The 19,730-nt window shown below is 34.2% G+C and overlaps 1 protein-coding gene across 2 annotated transcripts in view; it reads right to left on the bottom strand.

The window, feature by feature from the left end:
- Window positions 1–19,730, bottom strand: part of LOC136034477 (dedicator of cytokinesis protein 3-like) — a 386,199-nt gene that overhangs the window by 213,398 nt on the left and 153,071 nt on the right. For both annotated transcript variants that reach the window (XM_065715690.1, XM_065715689.1), the window contains exons 15-18: window positions 14,947–15,234; window positions 13,142–13,332; window positions 9,231–9,331; window positions 4,499–4,748 (exon numbers count right to left, since the gene is read on the bottom strand). In XM_065715690.1, the coding sequence (XP_065571762.1) occupies window positions 4,499–4,748; window positions 9,231–9,331; window positions 13,142–13,332; window positions 14,947–15,234 (830 nt within the window). The remainder of the gene's footprint in view (window positions 1–4,498; window positions 4,749–9,230; window positions 9,332–13,141; window positions 13,333–14,946; window positions 15,235–19,730) is intronic.

Raw genomic sequence — 19,730 nt, 5'->3', positions numbered from 1 at the left:
CCTTGTTTTTGTTTGTTCTGATCCATCAATTCGTACAGTAGTCTATGAAAAACCATCACAACTTGAAATCGAGTCGTAAAAACTTAAGGCGTTGTCGTGAAGTAAGTAAAACAAAAGATTAGACTAGGGAATTACGTTTATCATATTTCCCTGTTTTCCTTCCCATTCTTTTACTGAGGAGAGCTTAGTGGAGGCTCTTGCCGAAACATCTTTCTTTTCCACTGGTAGAAAAATCACCCTCGTTTTTCTTTTCTTTTTTTTTTAAAGGAAAAACCGAATTTTTCTTAATTTATTAAAAAACATTCCTAAAAAGAAGTTTTTAAAGAGAATTGAAGGCCGTATTAAACTTAAGATCAGAAGAAATTGAAACCTACAACAAAACAAACTCAAAACGACCAGAAATTACTATGGTAAATGAAACCAAAAAAAAAAGAAATTAAGTAACAATCATAGCAAACAACAGGTACCAATAAAAACGAATAAATAAATCTTAAAACGAGCAATACTTAAATTGAATATGCAAATCAAGCTTGAAACGAACAAAATCACTACAAACAAAAGCTTGGGTTTAGCCTCCTTCTCTCACTGTAAAAGCCTAAGCCATATATGTCATTGGCACTATACTGAAAACTATATGTGACTTGAACAGTCTTGGAAAGTACAAATAAAATCAAACTGAATATTTTATATATAATAACATTAATTGTTGAAAGATCATCAGCTCAAGATTTTATTCCACCATGATTTTTATATTCATTTTCTATGATGTAATAACTGGAAAAGAACATATTTGTAATATAATTCGTTTTCAGTGAAGTACCAATGACGCAGTAGGCTTTAAACTTTTACTATTAGGGAAGGGGGCAGTATCCAAAATCTTGTTTATAGTGAAACTATATTTGTCTTAAACAGCCTTGGAAAGAACTAATGAATTAAACTGAATATTTGATATATAATGATATTAATTGCCTATAGCACATTACTTGAAAATTTAATTTTTATGTTTATTTCCAACATTGTAATAAGTGCAAAAAGAAATATTTGTAATATAATTCGTTTCCGTAAAGAATCAATGACGCAGTAGGCTTTAGAATTTATATTATGAGAGAGGGAGACAAACCCCAAACTCTTGTTTATAGTGAAACTATATTTGTCTTAAACAGCCTTGGAAAGAACTAATGAATTAAACTGAATATTTGACATATAATGATATTAATTGCCGAAAGCTCATCAGTTGAAAATTTAATTTTATGTTTATTCCCAACATTCTAATAAGTGCAAAAAGAAATATTTGTAATATAATTCGTTTCCGTAAAGAATCAATGAAGCAGTAGGCTTTAGAATTTATATTATGAAAGAGGGAGACAAACCCCGAACTCCTGTTTATAGTGAAACTATATTTGTCTTAAACAGCCTTGGAAAGAACTAATGAATTAAACTGAATATTTGATATATAATGATATTAATTGTCGAAAGCTCATCAGTTGAAAATTTAATTTTTATGTTTATTTCCAACATTGTAATAAGTGCAAAAAGAAATATTTGTAATATAATTCGTTTCCGTAAAGAATCAATGAAGCAGTAGGCTTTAGAATTTACATTATGAGAGAGGGAGGAAAACTCTAAACTCTTATTTGTAGTGATTTTTGTTCATTTTCAGCTTGATTTGCATACTCAATTTAAGTTTCACTCCTTTTAAGATTTATTTATTCATTTATATTAGTACCTATTGTATGTTTGTTTGTTATGCTTGTTTATTCAATTGCTGTTCGCTTTCGGTTTCTATCTATACTTCAATAGGAAAATATTCGTGTTCGATTTAAGCTTGATCTGCAAATACAATTTAAGCTTTACTTGTTTTGAGATTTATTTATTCACATTAGTACTTGTTGTATGTTTGTTTGCTATGATTGTTTATTTATTTTTTATTCGTTTTGGGTTTCATTTAGTCTTTAATAATAATTTCTGGTCGTTTTGAATTTGAATTATTAAAGGCCTTTATTTCTGCTGATCTGTAGTTTAATATGGCCTTTACTTTTATTTAAAAAACTTCTTTTTCGGAAAGTCTATTTATTCATTTCTGTTCATTTGTTAAGTTTTTCAAAGTTCCCTATTGCAAAATAATTTTTTATTTCAAAATAAATCAATAGTTTTGGCAAGAACTAATAAAATTAAACTGAACATTTGATATATAATAATTATATTTTGATGAATATTTGATATATATTTTCGGGGAAATCCCCAAAGCTTCGGTAATAGTGGAAGCCGCAGGGCCTAGTAGGCGTATTGGTAAATACTGGTCTGGTTTCACTCTAATTTTTATTTTATTTTCAATGTTTTAATAAGTACAAAATGTAATATTTTGTAATATAATTCGCTTTAATAACGCACCAAAGACGCAGTAGGTCTTATACTTTTACCGTTAGGGAAACAGGCAGTAGCCGAATTCTTTTTTTTAGTGGAGAATATAGGTGTCTTGAACAGTTTCAGAAAGAGCTAATAAAATTGAACTAACTTCCCTGATGTTTCGAATAAAATATCTTTAATAAGTTTTCTTCCGGGTAGGGGGGGGGGGAGGGGTATCAGCCCATGGACGACCAGGGGTCAGCTCCCATTAGTTTTGGAATAAAGTATCGTTAGAGTTGTTGTTTTTTGTTTGTTTTGGGGAAGGGATGGAGGGCCAGGGATGATTTACCATAATTTTGGAGTAAAATGCCGTTAATAAGTTGTTTTTTGATCTTTAAACTTTTTTAAAGCCCTTGAATAAAAACCTTATATCCCCCTAGGGAATAACATAAAACAATTGCCCCTGGGCTCTGTGGGGTTGTGTTAACCCTGGAATTTTTTATCTAATCAATTGACTTATTCTAACAAAATGGCTATCTCAAAATTCGATTGGATGGATTTGGTGTAAAGACGGCAGGGTTCTAGTTGCCCTCTGGTCTCATCTGACCCTTAAAAACCAACTAGAACCTTCAATTTCTAATAGAACGAACCACCTCCAGAGTTTATGCGACCATTCCTTCCACAGAACCTTATATGCCCCAAAAGTATAATTTACGACACTTGCCCCCAGGTTCTGGGGGGAGAGGGTTGTGTAAACCCCAGAGTTTTATAATATTATCTTTTGTCTATTTTGGACAAAATGATTATCTCGAAAATTTGATCGCGCACATTAGGGGGAAAAAAATGCTGGTAGAGGGGACTAGTTGCCGTCGGATCAAAATTTTCCAGTCATTTCAGTCCCCGTAAAGGTTTCCTCTTCCACAAAAACATTATATGCCCCCGACGCATAAGTTAAAACCCTTCCCCCAAACTCTGAGGGGGGGGGGGGTATGTCAACCCAAAAGCTTTTGTGATCTTATCATGGAATTATTTGAAACAAAATGGCAATCTCAAAATTTTGATTGAATGTATATGAGGAAAAGACGGCCTGTTTGAATGGGGAGGGGTATATGACTTCTGATTACTTTTTACTCTTAAACAGGTAACTAGAATTTTCAATTTCCAATTAAATGAGCGACCTCTGAAGCTTACAGGACCACCCCTTACATAAAAACCTCATATGCCCCAGGAGTATAACTTGCAACACTTGCCCCCGGACTCTGGGGGGTGTGTTGACTTGGATTTTCTTTTATTTAATCTTTAGACTATTTTAAAAAAAATGGCTACATCAAGATCATGACTGACCAGATGCATTTGCGGAAAAAAGGGCCTTAAAGCGGTGGTATACGATCAAATGGGCTCCCTCTGAAGTTTATATGAACGTCACTTCCACAAGAACCATATATACCCCTAGGACATAGCTCACACCGCCCGTCCAGGTCCCTGGGGGGTTTTGTCGATCCTGAAGTTTTTGTTACCTAATCTTTGAACTATTTTTAACAAAATGGCTATTTAAAAGTTTTTTCAGATGCATTAGGGGAAAAAGGGCGTGGAAGGGGCTAGTTTCCCTCCAATAACTTTTGAATATTTAAAACAGAACTATAAATTCCGATTTCCAATCTAATGAGCCCCCTCAGTAGCTTATACAACCACTCCCTCCATATGAAGTGCCTCTGGGGAAAAAAATTATAAAAATATAACATTGGAGCCTTGTGGCTTTTACTATATGGATATAATGTTCAAAATTGAAGCTATATTACTGCCTTCTTCATTTTAAGAAAATAATTGGCCTAAAAAGGCCACAAACCCTCATCAATATTAGTCTAGTAACATTCACAAGGTTAAGTGAAATGTAGTTAACTAAAAAGAAAAAGTTCCAGAAATGAAGTCAGAGCCTAAATTACGTCTCAAAAAGGTATTTTTTACGTTTTATCCCTACTCCTTCCCCATCTATTCCTACTCACACATCCCTAGAGACACCGAGAATAATTTTATCGGCCTTACTATGATGACATAGCAGCAAAGTTCAAAGGTAACAATATGCAACTTTTTTTTACCTATTTATACTAAATTAAAAAAAAAATCAAATAGTACCCCAGAGAATAAGACTTACCTTAGCATCGTGAGACGTTTCAATATCGTATGTTGTGTCCATCATGAGCCGAAAGGCATCAAAAAGGTCAGTGATAATCAAAGTTTGTTGTTGGCCTCCATCAGAAGGCGAGGCACGAGAATGGAGTTTCCAAGATTGAACAATGAAGCGGCTCAAAAAGTCAAAACTTCGAAAGCACTTGATTAATTGAGGCTGTCTTTCTGGATTTGGCAGAAAGGTCGTGTGACGCTTAAGACAGTCCACAAGTCCACTATATCAAAAGAAAGATTCTTTTTGTAATTCATATTGCATACCTTTGGAAAAGCAGTCTTTTTTCGTAAACATTGAGCGCCAGTGGAGTCTAACTCAATTACTAAGTAGGAAGAGTATATATAACGAAAAGATAAATCACCAATGCAACAGCACAAACGCATTAAAAAAAAAAAGAAAAAAAAAAAAAAAAAAAAGAGAGAGACAGAAGTAGAAAAGGAAGACTGTTTTCCTAAGTTAGTGATTAATATAGACCAGCACATATATATATACTACTACTACTACTACTAACAATAACTTACTGCAGCACCAAGCCGCCTGAGGCCAACACAGCTACGCACGCTCCTCCTCCAACCTAATCTATTTAAAGCCTCCCTCTTTACACCCTCCCAGGAAGTTCCCATTTCCTTTAAATCTTTATTTATGACATCCTCCCAACCCGGACAAGGACGACCTGCTTTCCGTGTAGCCCCAGACGGTTGGCCAAAAAGGACAATCTTCGGTAATCTGTCATCCTTCATCCGTAGAACGTGGCCTAGCCATCTCAACCTTTCTTTCATTATAGCCCTAGAAAGCGGGATTGAACCACATTTTTCGTACAACCTACTGTTTGAAATACGGTCAGTCAGCCGGGTACCCAGAATAATCCGTAGGCAATTTCTCTGGAAAAAATCTAGTAAATTTTCATCTGCTTTTCGGAGTGCCCATGCTTCAGAGCCATATTTGACCACTGTCATCACTGTAGCTTCCAATATTCTAATCTTGGTTTGTAGGCTTATCTTTCTATTCTTCCAAACTTTTTTTAACTGTGAAAAAACACCCTGAGCTTTAGCTATTCTACTTTTAACATCTTCACTACTCCCACCATCTTTACTAATAATACTATCAAGGTAACTGAAGCTCCCAACCTGATCAATCTTTTCGTTACCTAATGTCACCTGTTCATCTTCACTTATTCCTAGCCTTAGTGACTTAGTCTTTTTAACATTAATTTTCAAGCCTATTTTAGCACCCTGAACTCGTAAAACCTCTAAAAATTCATTCATTTTGCTCACACTTTCATCTAATATGCTTCAATCATCAGCATAATCTAAGTCCAGGAGCGTTCTTCCTCCCCATTTGATTCCATGGTCTCCAATTGCCTTTCCTGTGCTCCTTAAGACGAAGTCCATCAAAATGATCCATATAAAGGGGGATAGAACACAACCCTGCTTAACTCCTGATTTAATACAAAACCAGTTGCTAACCTCATTTCCTACCTTAGCCGCAGCAGTATTATTCTCGTACATAGCGCAAATCACTTTAATGTATTTTTCTGGTATACCATATAACGATAAGACCTTTGTTAACGCTGTTCTATCAACAGAATCGAAAGCTTGCTCATAATCGATAAAACTAAGGACCAAAGGTGTTTGACATCGAAGGGACTTCTCAATTATTAACCTAAGAGTGAAAACATGGTCGACACATCCTCTACCTTTTCTAAAACCGCATTGTTCTTCCCTTAAAACTTTGTCTACAGCATGTCTCAGTCTAAAAAGTATCATATTACTCAATAATTTGCTACCTACAGAGACCAGACTAATGCCTCGATAATTACGACACTCACTCTTGTCACCTTTCTTATACAGTGGTTTAATTAAGGTTTTCCTAAAATCATTGGGTACTTCCCCTTTTTCAAAAATCATGTTCATAATCTTCAGTAGCTTATTCCTAACCTCAGAGCCACCATATTTAAGAAACTCATTAATCATACTATCAGCACCTGGGGCCTTATTATTTTTTAATCCTTTTAGTACTGTCGCTAATTCTTCCTCACTAAGCAAATCTTCCTTCACATCCAAGGTATCACAAACTTTTCCATTTTCATCTATATCTTTTCCTGCAACTGTATCTCGGTTTAGCACGTTCTCAAAATGTTCCACCCATCTTTCTTTAACTTTTTCCTCATCACTAATTGTGGCCCCATTTCTATCTTTAACTGGGACTAGTCCGGATTGACGACTCCCTTTCAATTTATTAATTTGCCAGTACAATATTTTACTATTATGCCGTCTAGCTGCATCTTCCAGATCCTCAGCAATTTCATCCATCGCCTCCACTTCACATCTCCTTAGTTCATATTTTAATGTTTTTTCCACTTTCTTTACATTTCTTTTGTTTTTATACAACCTATATCTCATATAATTCTTGTACAAACCCCTTCTACTCTCTATTAAACCTAAAGCTTTTTCACTAATATTCCTAGTTGCAGTCTTAGCACTCTTCCCTAGGACACCATCAGCACCTTCACAAATTGTTTTTCTGAAATTATTCCATCCATCTTCCACATTGTCAAATTTTAAACCCTGAAGTTTAGTACTCAACTGTTCCTGGAATTTTTTTCTCAAATTTTCATCCTGAAGTCTACCAACATCATAACATTCCGGGAGGGAGTTACCCTTCCGAAATTTCAGCTTTAAATTAACCTTAGACACTACTAGATGGTGATCTTTACTTTTAACATCAAAAACGGCACTCCTATACACCCTAGTATCTTGTATTGATCCTGCTAGTCTTCTGTTTACAATAACATAATCAATAAGGTTTGCTGTCTTACCATCACGTGAATACCATGTCAACTTATGGGCCATTTTGTGACCAAACACCGTATTGGTTATAACTAAGTATATATATATATATATATATATATATATATATATATATATATATATATATATATATATATATATATATATATATATATATATATATTTCACACATTGCTTCACAGTTATTCTTTATTAATAGTCATTAATCTTTATTAATCTTTGTAATAGTTATTATAATCATAGTTAATATTTAAATTGCATTATATTTACATATATACTTAGAAAAGCTTGAAATTGTATTTTTGTTCTTGTTTAGAAGAAGAAAAATATAAATTTAGAAGAAAAATATGAACTTAAATTTGTCTTCTTTTCTTCTGCTATCTACTCCTTGACTGGGTTTATAAAGCATAGGTGAAAGATGATATACCTGCAACAACAAGTACGCAGGAAAGAGGATCCTACGGACCCACACCCATCACCAAACTCCTGATTTAACCAAGTTTCTCGGTGCTTGGACTTGGACTTGTGCTTATTCTTTCCACCAAGTTTCATCCTGATCTCTCCGCTTTAAGCCTTTTCCAAGATTTCCGGTCCCCCCCCCCCCCTATTGAAACTGGATCCGGTCGGGATTTAAAATAAGATATCTGAGTTTCGAGTTTCTTCTAAATATGAAATTTCCTTAAGATACGATCACTCTTTCGTGAGTTAAAAATACCTCATTTCTTCTTTTTTTTAGAATTAACCCTCCCCCAATCCCATATTTAGGATTCGTGCTGATTTTTCCCACCAAGTTTCATCCCGATCCCTCCATTCTAAGCATTTTCCAAGATTTTAGGCCCCCCCCCCCAACTTCCCCTTCGCCGGATCTGGTCAGGATTTAAAATAAGAGCTCTGAGACATGATATCCTTCCAAACATCAAATTTCATTAAGATCCGATTACTCCTTCGTAAGTTAAAAATACCTCATTTTTCTAATTTTTCAGAATTAGCCCTCCCCCCCCCCCCCAACTCCCCCAAAGAGAGCGGATCCGTTCCGGTTATGTCAATCACGTATCTAGGACTTGTGCTTATTTTTCCCACCAAGTTTCATCCCGATCCCTCCACTCTAAGGGTTTTCCAAGATTTTAGGTTCCCACCCCTTCAATTCCCCCCAATGTCACCAGATCCAGTCGGGATTCAAAATAATAGCTCTGATACACGATATCCTTCCAAACTTCAAATTTCATTAAGATCCGATCACTCCTTCGCAAGTTAAAAATACCTCATTTTTTGTAATTTTTTAGAATTAACCCTCCCCCCAACTCCCCCAAACGGAGCAGATCCATTCCGGTTGTGTCAATAACATATCTAAGACTTCTGATTATTTTTTCCACCAAGTTTCATCCCGATCCCTCCACTCTACGCGTTTTCCAAGATTTTAGTTTCCTCCCTCCAACTCCTCCCAATGTCACCAGATCTGGTCGGGATTTAGAATAAGAGCTCTGAGACACGATATCCTTCCAAATATCAAATTTCCTTAAGATCCCATCATCCGTTCGTAAGTTAAATATATTTCATTTTTTCTTTTTTTTTAAATTAACCACCACCACCCACTCCCCCCAGATGGTTAAATCGGAAAAACGTCTATTTTTAATTTAATCTGGCCCAGTCCCTGATACACCTGCCAAATTTCATCGTCCTAGCTTACCTGGAAGTGCCTAAAGTAGCAAATCCGGGACAGACCGACAGAATTTGCGATCGCTATATGTCAATTGGTTAATACCAAGTGCCATAAAAAGGGTGTTTTCAAGATCTAAGAGAGGCAAAAATATCTACATAGGGGGTGACCACAGGCCTCCCTACCCCAGCCCTGATACCATTAAAAAAATTCTAGAAGGCTAAGAAGAACTTACTTATAGGCTAAGGCAGCTGAGAAATGATTTTTAATGTAAGCATCGACCACTGGCTTAAAATGTACAAATCGGGAGTCTTCTAATAAATTAAGTACATTAATCTGAAAAAAAGAATACAAAATTAATATGTACCTTAAAATTATTATGTACCATAAATCTTACTGCTAGTAACTGCATATTGTTTCTAAAGACTACCTGAGAAGAGACTGATTCATTCATGGGTTCTAAATTTTAAAGACAAAGCTTATAACTACGAAGGAAAAACCTAAAGACACAAAAAAACGTGGAAAAAAGTGAAAACGCAAAAACAGATGAACTGGGAAAAATATGCGTAGACAACTAAGAAAACAAGAGCTAAGAGCTCATATGGCACTTATGACGAAGCGAGAAGAGCCAAGACCTCATATGGTATGAGCTCTAACAAAATTCTAAGAATCAATAGATTGATTTAAAAGGAAAATCAGAGCCTTAAAGCCGGTCAGGATTTAAAATAAGAGCTCTGAGTCACGATGTCCTTCTAAATATCAAAATTCATTAAGATCCGATCACCCACTCGTAAGTTACAAATACCTCATTTTTTCTAATTTTTTCTCTGGGAAAAGGACTTTATCAAGTCAACTTGTGTAGCTCCCTGACACGCCTACCAATTTTCATGGTCCTAGCACGTCCAGAAGCACCAAACTCGCCAAAGCACTGAACCCCTCTCCCCCCAGCTCACCCAAAGAGAGCAAATCCAGTACGGTTACGTCAATCACGTATCTACGACATTTGCTTATTCTATCCACCAAGCTTCATCCCGATTCCTCCACTCTAAGCGTTTTCAAAGATTTCCAATTTCCCCCTCCAACTCCCCCCAATGTCAACAGATCTGGTCGGGATTTGAAATAAGAGCTCTGAGACATGAATTCCTTCTAAATATCAAATTTCATTAAGATCCAGTCACCCGATCTTAAGTTAAAAATACCTCATTTTTTCTAATTTTTCCAAATTTACACCCCCCAGCTCCTCCAAAGAGAATGGATCCGTTCCAATTATGTCAATCACGTATCTAGAACTTGTGCATATTCTTCCTGTCAAGTTTCATCTCGATCTCTCCACTCTAAGCGTTTTCCAAGATTTCTGTTTCCCTCCTCCAACCCCCTATGTCCCCGGATCCAATTCGAGTTGAAAATGGAGCATCCGAGACTTAAGATCCTTCTATATCAAGTTTCATTAAGATCCGATCACCTATTCGTAAGTACGGGATTTAAAATAAGAGCTTTGAGACACGATATCCTTCCAAACATCAAATTTCATTAAGATCTGATCAACCGTTCGTAAGTTAAAAATACTTCATTTTTTCGAATTGAAAAATTTTTTCCACTTGGTTTAAACCAAGTGCCATAAAAACTGTTTGGCAAATAGATTTCAGAAAAATCAACCAAGAACCAGATATTTGACATTTCTCAAATAGACTTTAAAAGTACCAAGAGATTCCTGTAAAGATAACGGATGTATTCACAAGTCATTACCATTTGAACGAATATTTAATCGGCGTTTCTATCAGCAAGTTGAAGATTGCTGGGTTAATGCTGACATCTATTTCGGACGATTATAAATTAGATGGAGATAGGATTTATATGGCAATTGTAAATTTCAAAACTTCATAACATTCACCTTACAGGGGAGTATACTATCCCGTTTCTATGAAAAAAGCTCAAAGTGTAGTAACTGTGATCAAGCAGAAACAGTCAACCACCTTCTAACTGACTGCCATAGAAAGAAATTTGGTGATCTTGTAAATAAGCTTAGAAACTATCATGATCTTCTTGGCAGTTCATCGACTACTGATGAGAATATGACAGTGATTTCAGAAACAGTGGAATTTTTACAACAGATATCAAGGGACAAGTCCCTATAATTAACCTTTTTTATTTCAGTAGTATTCATCCAAAGTGCATGATCCTAAAGTCACGCCAGTGAGAAGGAAGATTAAATCTCATCATCATCATCATGATTTTGGAATTGTAAGTAGAGTTCAAGTCAAATCAGGTTTATTCAAGTTCTAAAATGTGCTGTTAACAGGTGCAGTACTCTATTTTATTTTCTTTCGGCTTTGTAAAGAAATTCAAGACTTTAAAGAAGATGCGACAGCAGCGAATGACAAACAGATATATCTATATAAGAAGATTGGTCATATAGATTGAAAAAGAAGATGATATAAGAAGATGTTTATAGATTGGTCTTATAAGAAGAAGTGCGGTTAACATAAGCTGAAAGGAATATCGTATTTATACTCTAATCAGATATCCCCCCCCCCCCTTGTCGGAGTTTCTTTTTAAGGAGCTTCTATTTTAATATAAAATTTGAATCTTTAGCCAAATGTTGAAATTCTTATTTTAGAATAACATAGAATCAGAAGGAGAAAAATAAATACAGTTAGTTAATCAAAACTAAGTATAGTTAGCATTATAGTTAAGTATAGTGTAGTAGAGTATAGTAAGTATAGTTAGTGGATGTTTATGGATTTGGAAGCCACAGCCAACAGAACGTGGATTTCCCAAAAGTTCTGCCTAGTAACACTTCTCCTCAAAAACTTATCAGTGACCAGTGACAAACTTATCAGTTTGCTTATAGACTGATTCTTATCATGATTAAATTTTTCCCCCAATTACAATAACGCATCGTGATGGTTGAAAATGACAATTACTGATGAGAATCAGTACATAAACAAATTTTGGGCAATTAATAAACTAGTCTTTTACGAACAGTGTTTGGAATCACAAGGGTGTTCATGGCTTTGGAAGCAATAGTCAACAGAAAAGGGAATCCCTAAAAGTTGTATCTACTACCGCTTCTCCTAAAAAAAAATCGAAAACTTAGTAAAAACAGAACTTAAGATAAAATAGCAGGCCTATACAAAAAAAAATACAGGCGTTACCAGAATTCAGCTTGTATTTCAGTAAATCCAGCGTTATGGAATTGCTTAGAGAAAAATTGAATTTTTTCTTTAGTTTTCTAATTAACAGCCAAAATAAAAAGTAATGTGTAAATGTACCATTTAAACTTTTCTAAGTTTCTTTCTCCTCTTTCTTATTTTAAACACTGCCAAGTTTTCAGATGACGCTTATCAATCAGTGGTATTCGATTTCAATTGTAACACAACGTTGGTTGCGTGTTTTATTTTCCGCTCAGCATTCTCACAATTTTTTTTTAGCTAATGTCTGGCAAAATTATGTACCGTGATGTGTAAGTATGCATCGGTTATTATGGAGAAGGGGTGATGAATCATTTGGGGGGGGGGGGTATAGACGGCTCAAAGAGTTTGTTTTAATACCAAAATATCCTGAGTCTCATCCAGCTTTCAGATAAATATAGAACGCGTTTTGAAGATGGAGGGGGAGGGGAATTGACATCTAACCCCATCTTTATTCCTGGAAAACGCTTGTTCTACGCCTTTATTATTGGTACTGGGGGGAGGGTTAATAGTATTCTCTTCCATTGCGACAGTTTTCTATATAGCACACAGTATCACATTCATATCCCCAACGACACTAAGGAGTAAAAGGTGAGGCGGGGCATCATGAGCCTCACCAGGAAATATTTTTGAGGGTGTGGAGGGAGGGATGGGCATTAATATGAATTAATACTTCATATAAATTTTTATTCATGGCTCGTTAATGACAGCTTTGTCAATGACTTTATTTTATCTTTTTTTTATATAGAATTATGATTTTCAAACAAAAACAACATATTTAGCGACAGTTTTTGGTGAAAAATAGTAAATGTGTTTGGCATCAGGGCGGTAATAAAAGCCGAATCTAAATAAGGGTTTCTCATTTACTGTAAGTTCATGATTAGTATCAGGCTATCTGCCTAAAAAAAAACTTTCTAGTAAGGGCATGCTTACAAATACATTAAGTTTTACTTACAAGTACAACAAAAACAGCACCGGAATGGGGGGTGCTAAATCCCTCCTCGGTTGAAAACATTGCAAATAGGGCATCTAATACATCTTGAAGAAACTTTACCACTTCTTCACCACGAAGTCGACTGACTAGTCTTAGAATTTCTAATATACGATCTGGATACGACTTCCATTTTAGTAAGGCCAGAAGATCAGCTAAAAAAGAGAATTCTATGTCAGTAAAGAAAAGTTTAACTAAAAACATAATTCAGCTAGAAAATTATACATAAGAACGAAATTGTTCTATTATTATAATTTTATTTAACTATTGGTGTTAATTTTATATTCTAAAATTCATAACAAAATTTGCAAATATTCAATATTTTGCCATGTTAATATCATGCCTAATGTCAAGTTACTTATTTGTTATTTTGAGTTACTTATTTGAGTTATTCACTGAATTCTCCATAATTTTTAGGTACATTATTTTGATATTACAGAGGATTAACTCTAAGTTTAAAATTGTGACCACTTACGTGTTTAACAAACCGTGACACAAATATTCAAATGTCAAGCCTACAGTCATCATTTTTTTTTCGCATGTTTAGTTTTTGTACCCAAGGTTTGTGTTCGTTCAAATCAGGAAAAAAGTTGAGCTTTTTGACAAAAAAAAAACTGAAAATTCTAAAATAAACGAAAAAAAAATTGTAAAACTGGAAAGTAGCGTATTTAAGGGAATAGCGAACTAAAGAAGAATAGATCATGTTCATAGTTGGATTCCTTAATGGGATCCATAGTTGTTTTTTTAGGATCCGTAGTTGGATCCCTAAAAAAAGACAGCTTAGATCATATCCTGCCCATCAGTAATGTCCCACTCTAGGCTAATATAATAATGATCCCTTACCTTTCAGCCAGGTTCGAACTTGAAAAAATTTCGAAAATCAAACAATAAAAATACTTATTTGTATCCCTGGCCCCCTTGTATCCCTGGCAATGGAGCCTTTTGAGGGAGAATAAGTGTATTGTAATTCAATTTTGAATTGTATTTTGTATTGTCTTGTATTTAATAATAAATTTCTCTTCTTCTCTTCTTCTCAAATATTTTTCAGCGTGGATAGAACAGGAAAAATATTATTTCTCATCGGAATCCTCTTCAGTGAGAAACAATATTTTCTTGCTCTATGTACCCTGACAAATTAATTTGTAAAAGTGACCATACCTAGATGATCCATACATGATCTAGAACATTATGTATACCTAAAATTATTTATCCGTCACCGAGGAAGAGCATGCTGCGTAGAATGTATGAACGTGACAGAAGAGCCCTCCACAAGTCTCATCCCAAAGTAGGCCAACATCTACGCAGCAGCCTACTTGAAGGAAGGTTGAAGGCTACTCACTGACACCCTGTGCGCCTCTGGAGGCACAGGAGAAACTAAGGCCTAAAGTAGAGTCACGATTCATTAAATTATTATTCTAGCTTGGAAATTGATCCAATATCGAATTGTAATGAGGATCAGAGTCCGAACTATAGAGCATAAATATATATATAAACATACATACAGCATAAACATGCAACAGCATCCGAACATAAAGAGCATAAACATAAACATAATACAGTTCTGCATTGGTTGGTTTTAATAGGAGCAAATAAAAAATTCTGAACAACTACCTCTGCGTCGTATAGTAAAGTGTAAGCTTATCGATTTTATTTCTGGTGATTTGAATGAACAACGTGGGTAAGCAAACAAATGTACAGGAGGATTTTTTAGAGGGGAAGAGGCAATGATTTGTTTTTCTACAGTTCTGTGTTACAGTTACAATACTTACAGTTCTGTGTTAATTTTGTTGAGCAAAGTTGAAACTCAACAACAATCCATTCTTTGACACTTCTTGTAAATCCAAGACAACTAAGATTAGCATATTCACTGTGTTCCCCCTTATGCAGCTCATGAGGTGTTGATGGCAGTGATGCATAACTGGCAGATACCAGCTTTTCTGGGTCATCAGCTCTGTAGACAATAAGCTCATGGTTGCCATCCTGAATAACTGTCCCTTCATCGTCTATTAATCGAAGAAAGGAAAAGCCAAATAGTTTGGGCTCGTACTTTTCTTTGGCTGAAAAAATGAACTAAATTACCAAAGATATCAAACAAAAAACTTTTTCTCTTGGACCCACTTGAGTCTATTTATGCCTAAAAACCAATCCATTTGTTTGCTCTAAAGTCATTAAGTGATTAAGCCAGTATCCCATTTCTGCCACTGTTGCCACGCTAAACAGTAAAAATGAATGAATGGAACAAATTTGACAAATTTGACAACACTTTTCATCCACAAACATTCAAATATTATCGTTTTATTGATTTCCTTGAGCATCTATACCTTCAAACAGTGGGGTAATTTTCTATGGAGCAAGGAGGGAAAACTGACCCTCCCAGATCTCAGTCTACCACCCCCCCCCCCCAGCTATAGATAATTTCGAAGATCACCCTGCTTTTCAATGACGATAAATAAAATTCTACCGATGTATTTTCGATATTGGCGGTCGCTGCACATGTGACTGAAATACCCAGTTTTTTTTTTTTTAATTATCACTGTCTATTACAAGGAGTTATCCCTATTTGAACGCTTATTTACTCCCCCCCCCCCAGCTAAAACTTAGTTTCCCCAAAAATATTGTCAAAACTAATATAAACCTGCATAATTCAAGCACCCAAAGAAACGGATCAGTTTTCTTTAGTGTATATTTACCTTTAGAGTATATTTTTTTTATTTTTATTCGTATATTTTATTCATTTGTATATTTTGTTTGTATATTTTATTTGTATATTTATTTTATATTTATTTGTATACTTTATTTGTATATCTTCTGTAATATATCTTCACTTTATGGTATTATATGGCTCATTTTTCAGTTTTCACTGTTATTTTCACTTGATTTGGGAAAATTGGTTCCAACACTGCCGCTCCCCCCCCCATTCCCCCCAGAGGATTAAGACAAAATTAATCCACTGCCTTCAAAGGAAAGCTATACCTTCTTAATCTGTTCTTGTCATATATTTTTAGCCTATTTTTAGGTTATTTTTGTCGTCTTCTACCCATATTTAATTTTTTCAATTTTGCACCCGCTACTGTCAGAAACTGCATAACCTCATATGGAGGCCCATCTCAAAAATTAAGCCATCGATTCGATTTTTTTAAGATTTTTTAAGATTTTTTCAATTTTGCACCCGCTACTATCAGAAACTGCATAACCTCATATGGAGGCCCATATCAAAAATTAAGCCATCGATTCGATTTTTTTAAGATTTTTTAAGATTTTTTAATTTTTTCAATTTTGCACCCGCTACTATCAGAAACTGCATAACCTCATATGGAGGCCCATCTCAAAAATTAAGCCATCGATTCGATTTTTTTAAGATTTTTTAAGATTTTTTAACTTTTTCAATTTTGCACCCGCTACTATCAGAAACTGCATAACCTCATATGGAGGCCCATCTCAAAAATTAAGCCATCGATTCGATTTTTTTAAGATTTTTAAATTTTTTCAATTTTGCACCCGCTACTATCAGAAACTGCATAACCTCATATGGAGGCCCATCTCAAAAATTAAGCCGTCGATTCGATTTTTTTAAGATATATATATAGTTGTGTAAGTTCTCACTAAACCAATACTCATATTCCACTTTCACTGTCCTTAGTACTATCATTTGAATGGATCCCTTAATTAGTAGACCGTTTCATTTTCACAAATGCAAACACTGAAGTATATACCCTAGTAAATGCTCTTAGGGGTATGAAATAGGATGAACAGTAGCTATTAATTGTGATTGGGAATGAATGTTGTGATACTAATAGGTAGATGGAAATATTCCTCACACTAAGTATGGACCACATTAAAACGAAGTATTAAAGGCGAAACTTTTCTTTGTGTTCACCCATGTTGTTGAGAGATTTTATCGATACTTTATTGTTATGATTTTGTTAGTCGTCATGTCCCTCTGACTTTTTTTCTCAATAAATATCATACTCAATCAATTCACACACTTCTGAAAAATCATATTCGGAATAAATATAATTACGAAAGATATTAATTATGAATTGATAAAATATAATCGGTTCAAAACCCATACAATATTTAAAGAAAAACATGAATGAAATATAATTATTATTTTTTAATGTCAGTTTAACATATTTGAATAACGAAACTAAGAAAGCTTGCCTTATCCTTCTGAATATTTAAGTAATTTGAATATTTAAAATCTTACTGATTACTTGAAAAAGGAAATATTTTTAATCTTTCCTTTGCTACCGTTGAACCACGTATACTATATTGAACAAAAAAAAAAGTTTGATAGAAGACTAAATAAGGAAAAAAAGTTAATTCTCAGACTGTCAATTACAGACTCTAGCCGCTAAAAACCTAATTTTTCGTTATTATTATTGTTGTTTTATCTTGATTATTGCCCAATCGTATTTTTCTCGTGCTAATCTTTTTCCGTTACTGCTGTCCTTTACATGAAAGTTTTTTTTCTTACTATTCTTTTTTCTTGTTTTTTTTAGCCTTGCAAATGTTACCTCTTATTAGGTCTAAGCTTATTTTTGTGAGAAAAGCACTTTTTTTTTGTTACAATTAGTCTTCTTCGATTTTCGTACTGACTACTAGTCCAGTGTATTTTTTCTAATTCTTTTTTAAGACTACTATTCTTTCATTTTAGTTAATACATTCTAAGACCACACTGGCTATACACGATGCATGACAAACATAAAAAAAAAACATAATAAAAAAATAGCCAAGAAAACAAGGGTAATATCAGCCAGTGGACAGAAACGAAGCGAAAGGGAAAAAAATTAGATATTTCGACCCGGACTTCCACTCTACCTATTGACCTTGTAAATGTTGATTTTTATTAGTTGTAAACCTGTTTTCCCTAAATTACCTACTTTTTATTATTATTGTTGCTACTTTTTCTTAAATTTCTTCCGGATTATTACACTATCTTCCACTAGACTATCTTCCATTAGTGCTATTGTCTTCACATACTAGTTTTTTTTCATTACCGTCATCATTTTCATTTTAGCTATTTTTACTTTTTCTTTCTCTTAATTTGAGGCTATAATTTTGAAGACTTTTTTGTCTTATTTTTCGGAGAAGGACCGGTTTTTCGATTTTCTATTTTTTTTGCTTGACTGATTAAACTAGATGCAGACAAGAAAATTCCCCTCCACCGTCCCCTACATGTACCATTGATATTACTTCTATCAAATATGTTGTAATAATGAATAGTGCAGCGGAGAAAATTCTAAAGAATTATTTACAGTTTTAATCTTAATGCTGGAAAAAATGTTAAAAAAAAAAATATCCTTTCCGGGAATCTTCAAGAACTCCCCTAAATAAACTCCTGATAGTGGATATTTTTCTTGTTTAGACTCAAGCTCCCTCATTTCGCATCTATTTTTTTGGGGGGAGGGGAATAATCGTCTTTCTTTTCTTCCATGCTTCCTTTTTCTTCTATTTTCTTTTAATATTTTTATCACTATCTGAACGGCTAAATTACTTTCTAAAGCTTCCTTATAAGCGTATGAATATTTTTTTTGGGGGGGAGGGAGTAATTTAATACCTTATGGTTTTTTCTAGGAAAAAAAAACGAATTCACGTTCCAGGTCAAATAAAATCAAAACTAGAACATAAAGTTTTGTTTCAAATTTTTGTTTTTGAAAACACGAATGAGTGTTTCGAATGCGCTTCCAGCGATTATTAAGACGACGAAACATCTACAGCAATTTAAGAAAAGATTGAAGAAGTACTTTTAGGGAGGGGAGGATGAGGAAACATAGTTTTTATTGTCTGGTTTTCTTTCCTTTTTTTCTTTCTCAATTTTCAAAAGAAACTTCATATGTAGTTTTGCGCTTAGATGGCGCTAAGTTTGAAAATGAAAAACGTGTGTGAAAAATCGGGAAAAAAATGAGCGAAACGAATAGCATCATGGAGACCAATAAACTATAAGTTTCTGGATTACTGCAGTGAAAGTCAAGCAATGGCATAAATTTAAATTTTGTATTAGAATTGGTACTATTAACACTATTCAAGGTTAAAAAGTTCTTACTATCAATTAATTGAGTTAACTACAAAAACATCTTTTTAGAAAAACCATTAGGCTATCCTATTCTGTTCTATTCTACAGCAATTTAAGAAAAGATTGAAGAAGTACTTTTTGGGAGGGGAGGATGAGGAAACATAGTTTTTATTGTCTTGTTTTTTTTTCCTTTTTTCTTTTTGAACGAGACATCGATTTTTTTTTTTTTAACAGTTATTTAGTTTGACTTATGGATATTGATTGCTGTAGCCGTCCTTCTCAGAGCTTTATTTCTTCTTAGACGGTTACTTGTTAAATGATTAAGTTGTAAATTATATTCTTTTTTTAATAAAGTTTTATACAATCAAGCATAAAGTAAGTCTCAAAAAGCAAGAATAAGAGAAACAAATAATATTTAGTTAAAAGCAAAGAAAATCATTGAATCAGAAAAATTACAATATGAAAGAGAAAACTGCAGCAGGGACACCATTCTTAAGGTGGGATACGAACCTGGGATAAGATTAAGGTGGAATAAGA

The sequence above is a fragment of the Artemia franciscana genome, chromosome 13, assembly GCF_032884065.1.
Source record: "Artemia franciscana chromosome 13, ASM3288406v1, whole genome shotgun sequence".
Classification (NCBI taxonomy): Eukaryota; Metazoa; Arthropoda; class Branchiopoda; order Anostraca; family Artemiidae; genus Artemia; species Artemia franciscana.
Note: the sequence above shows the minus strand (reverse complement) of the source record. Positions and strands in the feature narration are given on the sequence as shown.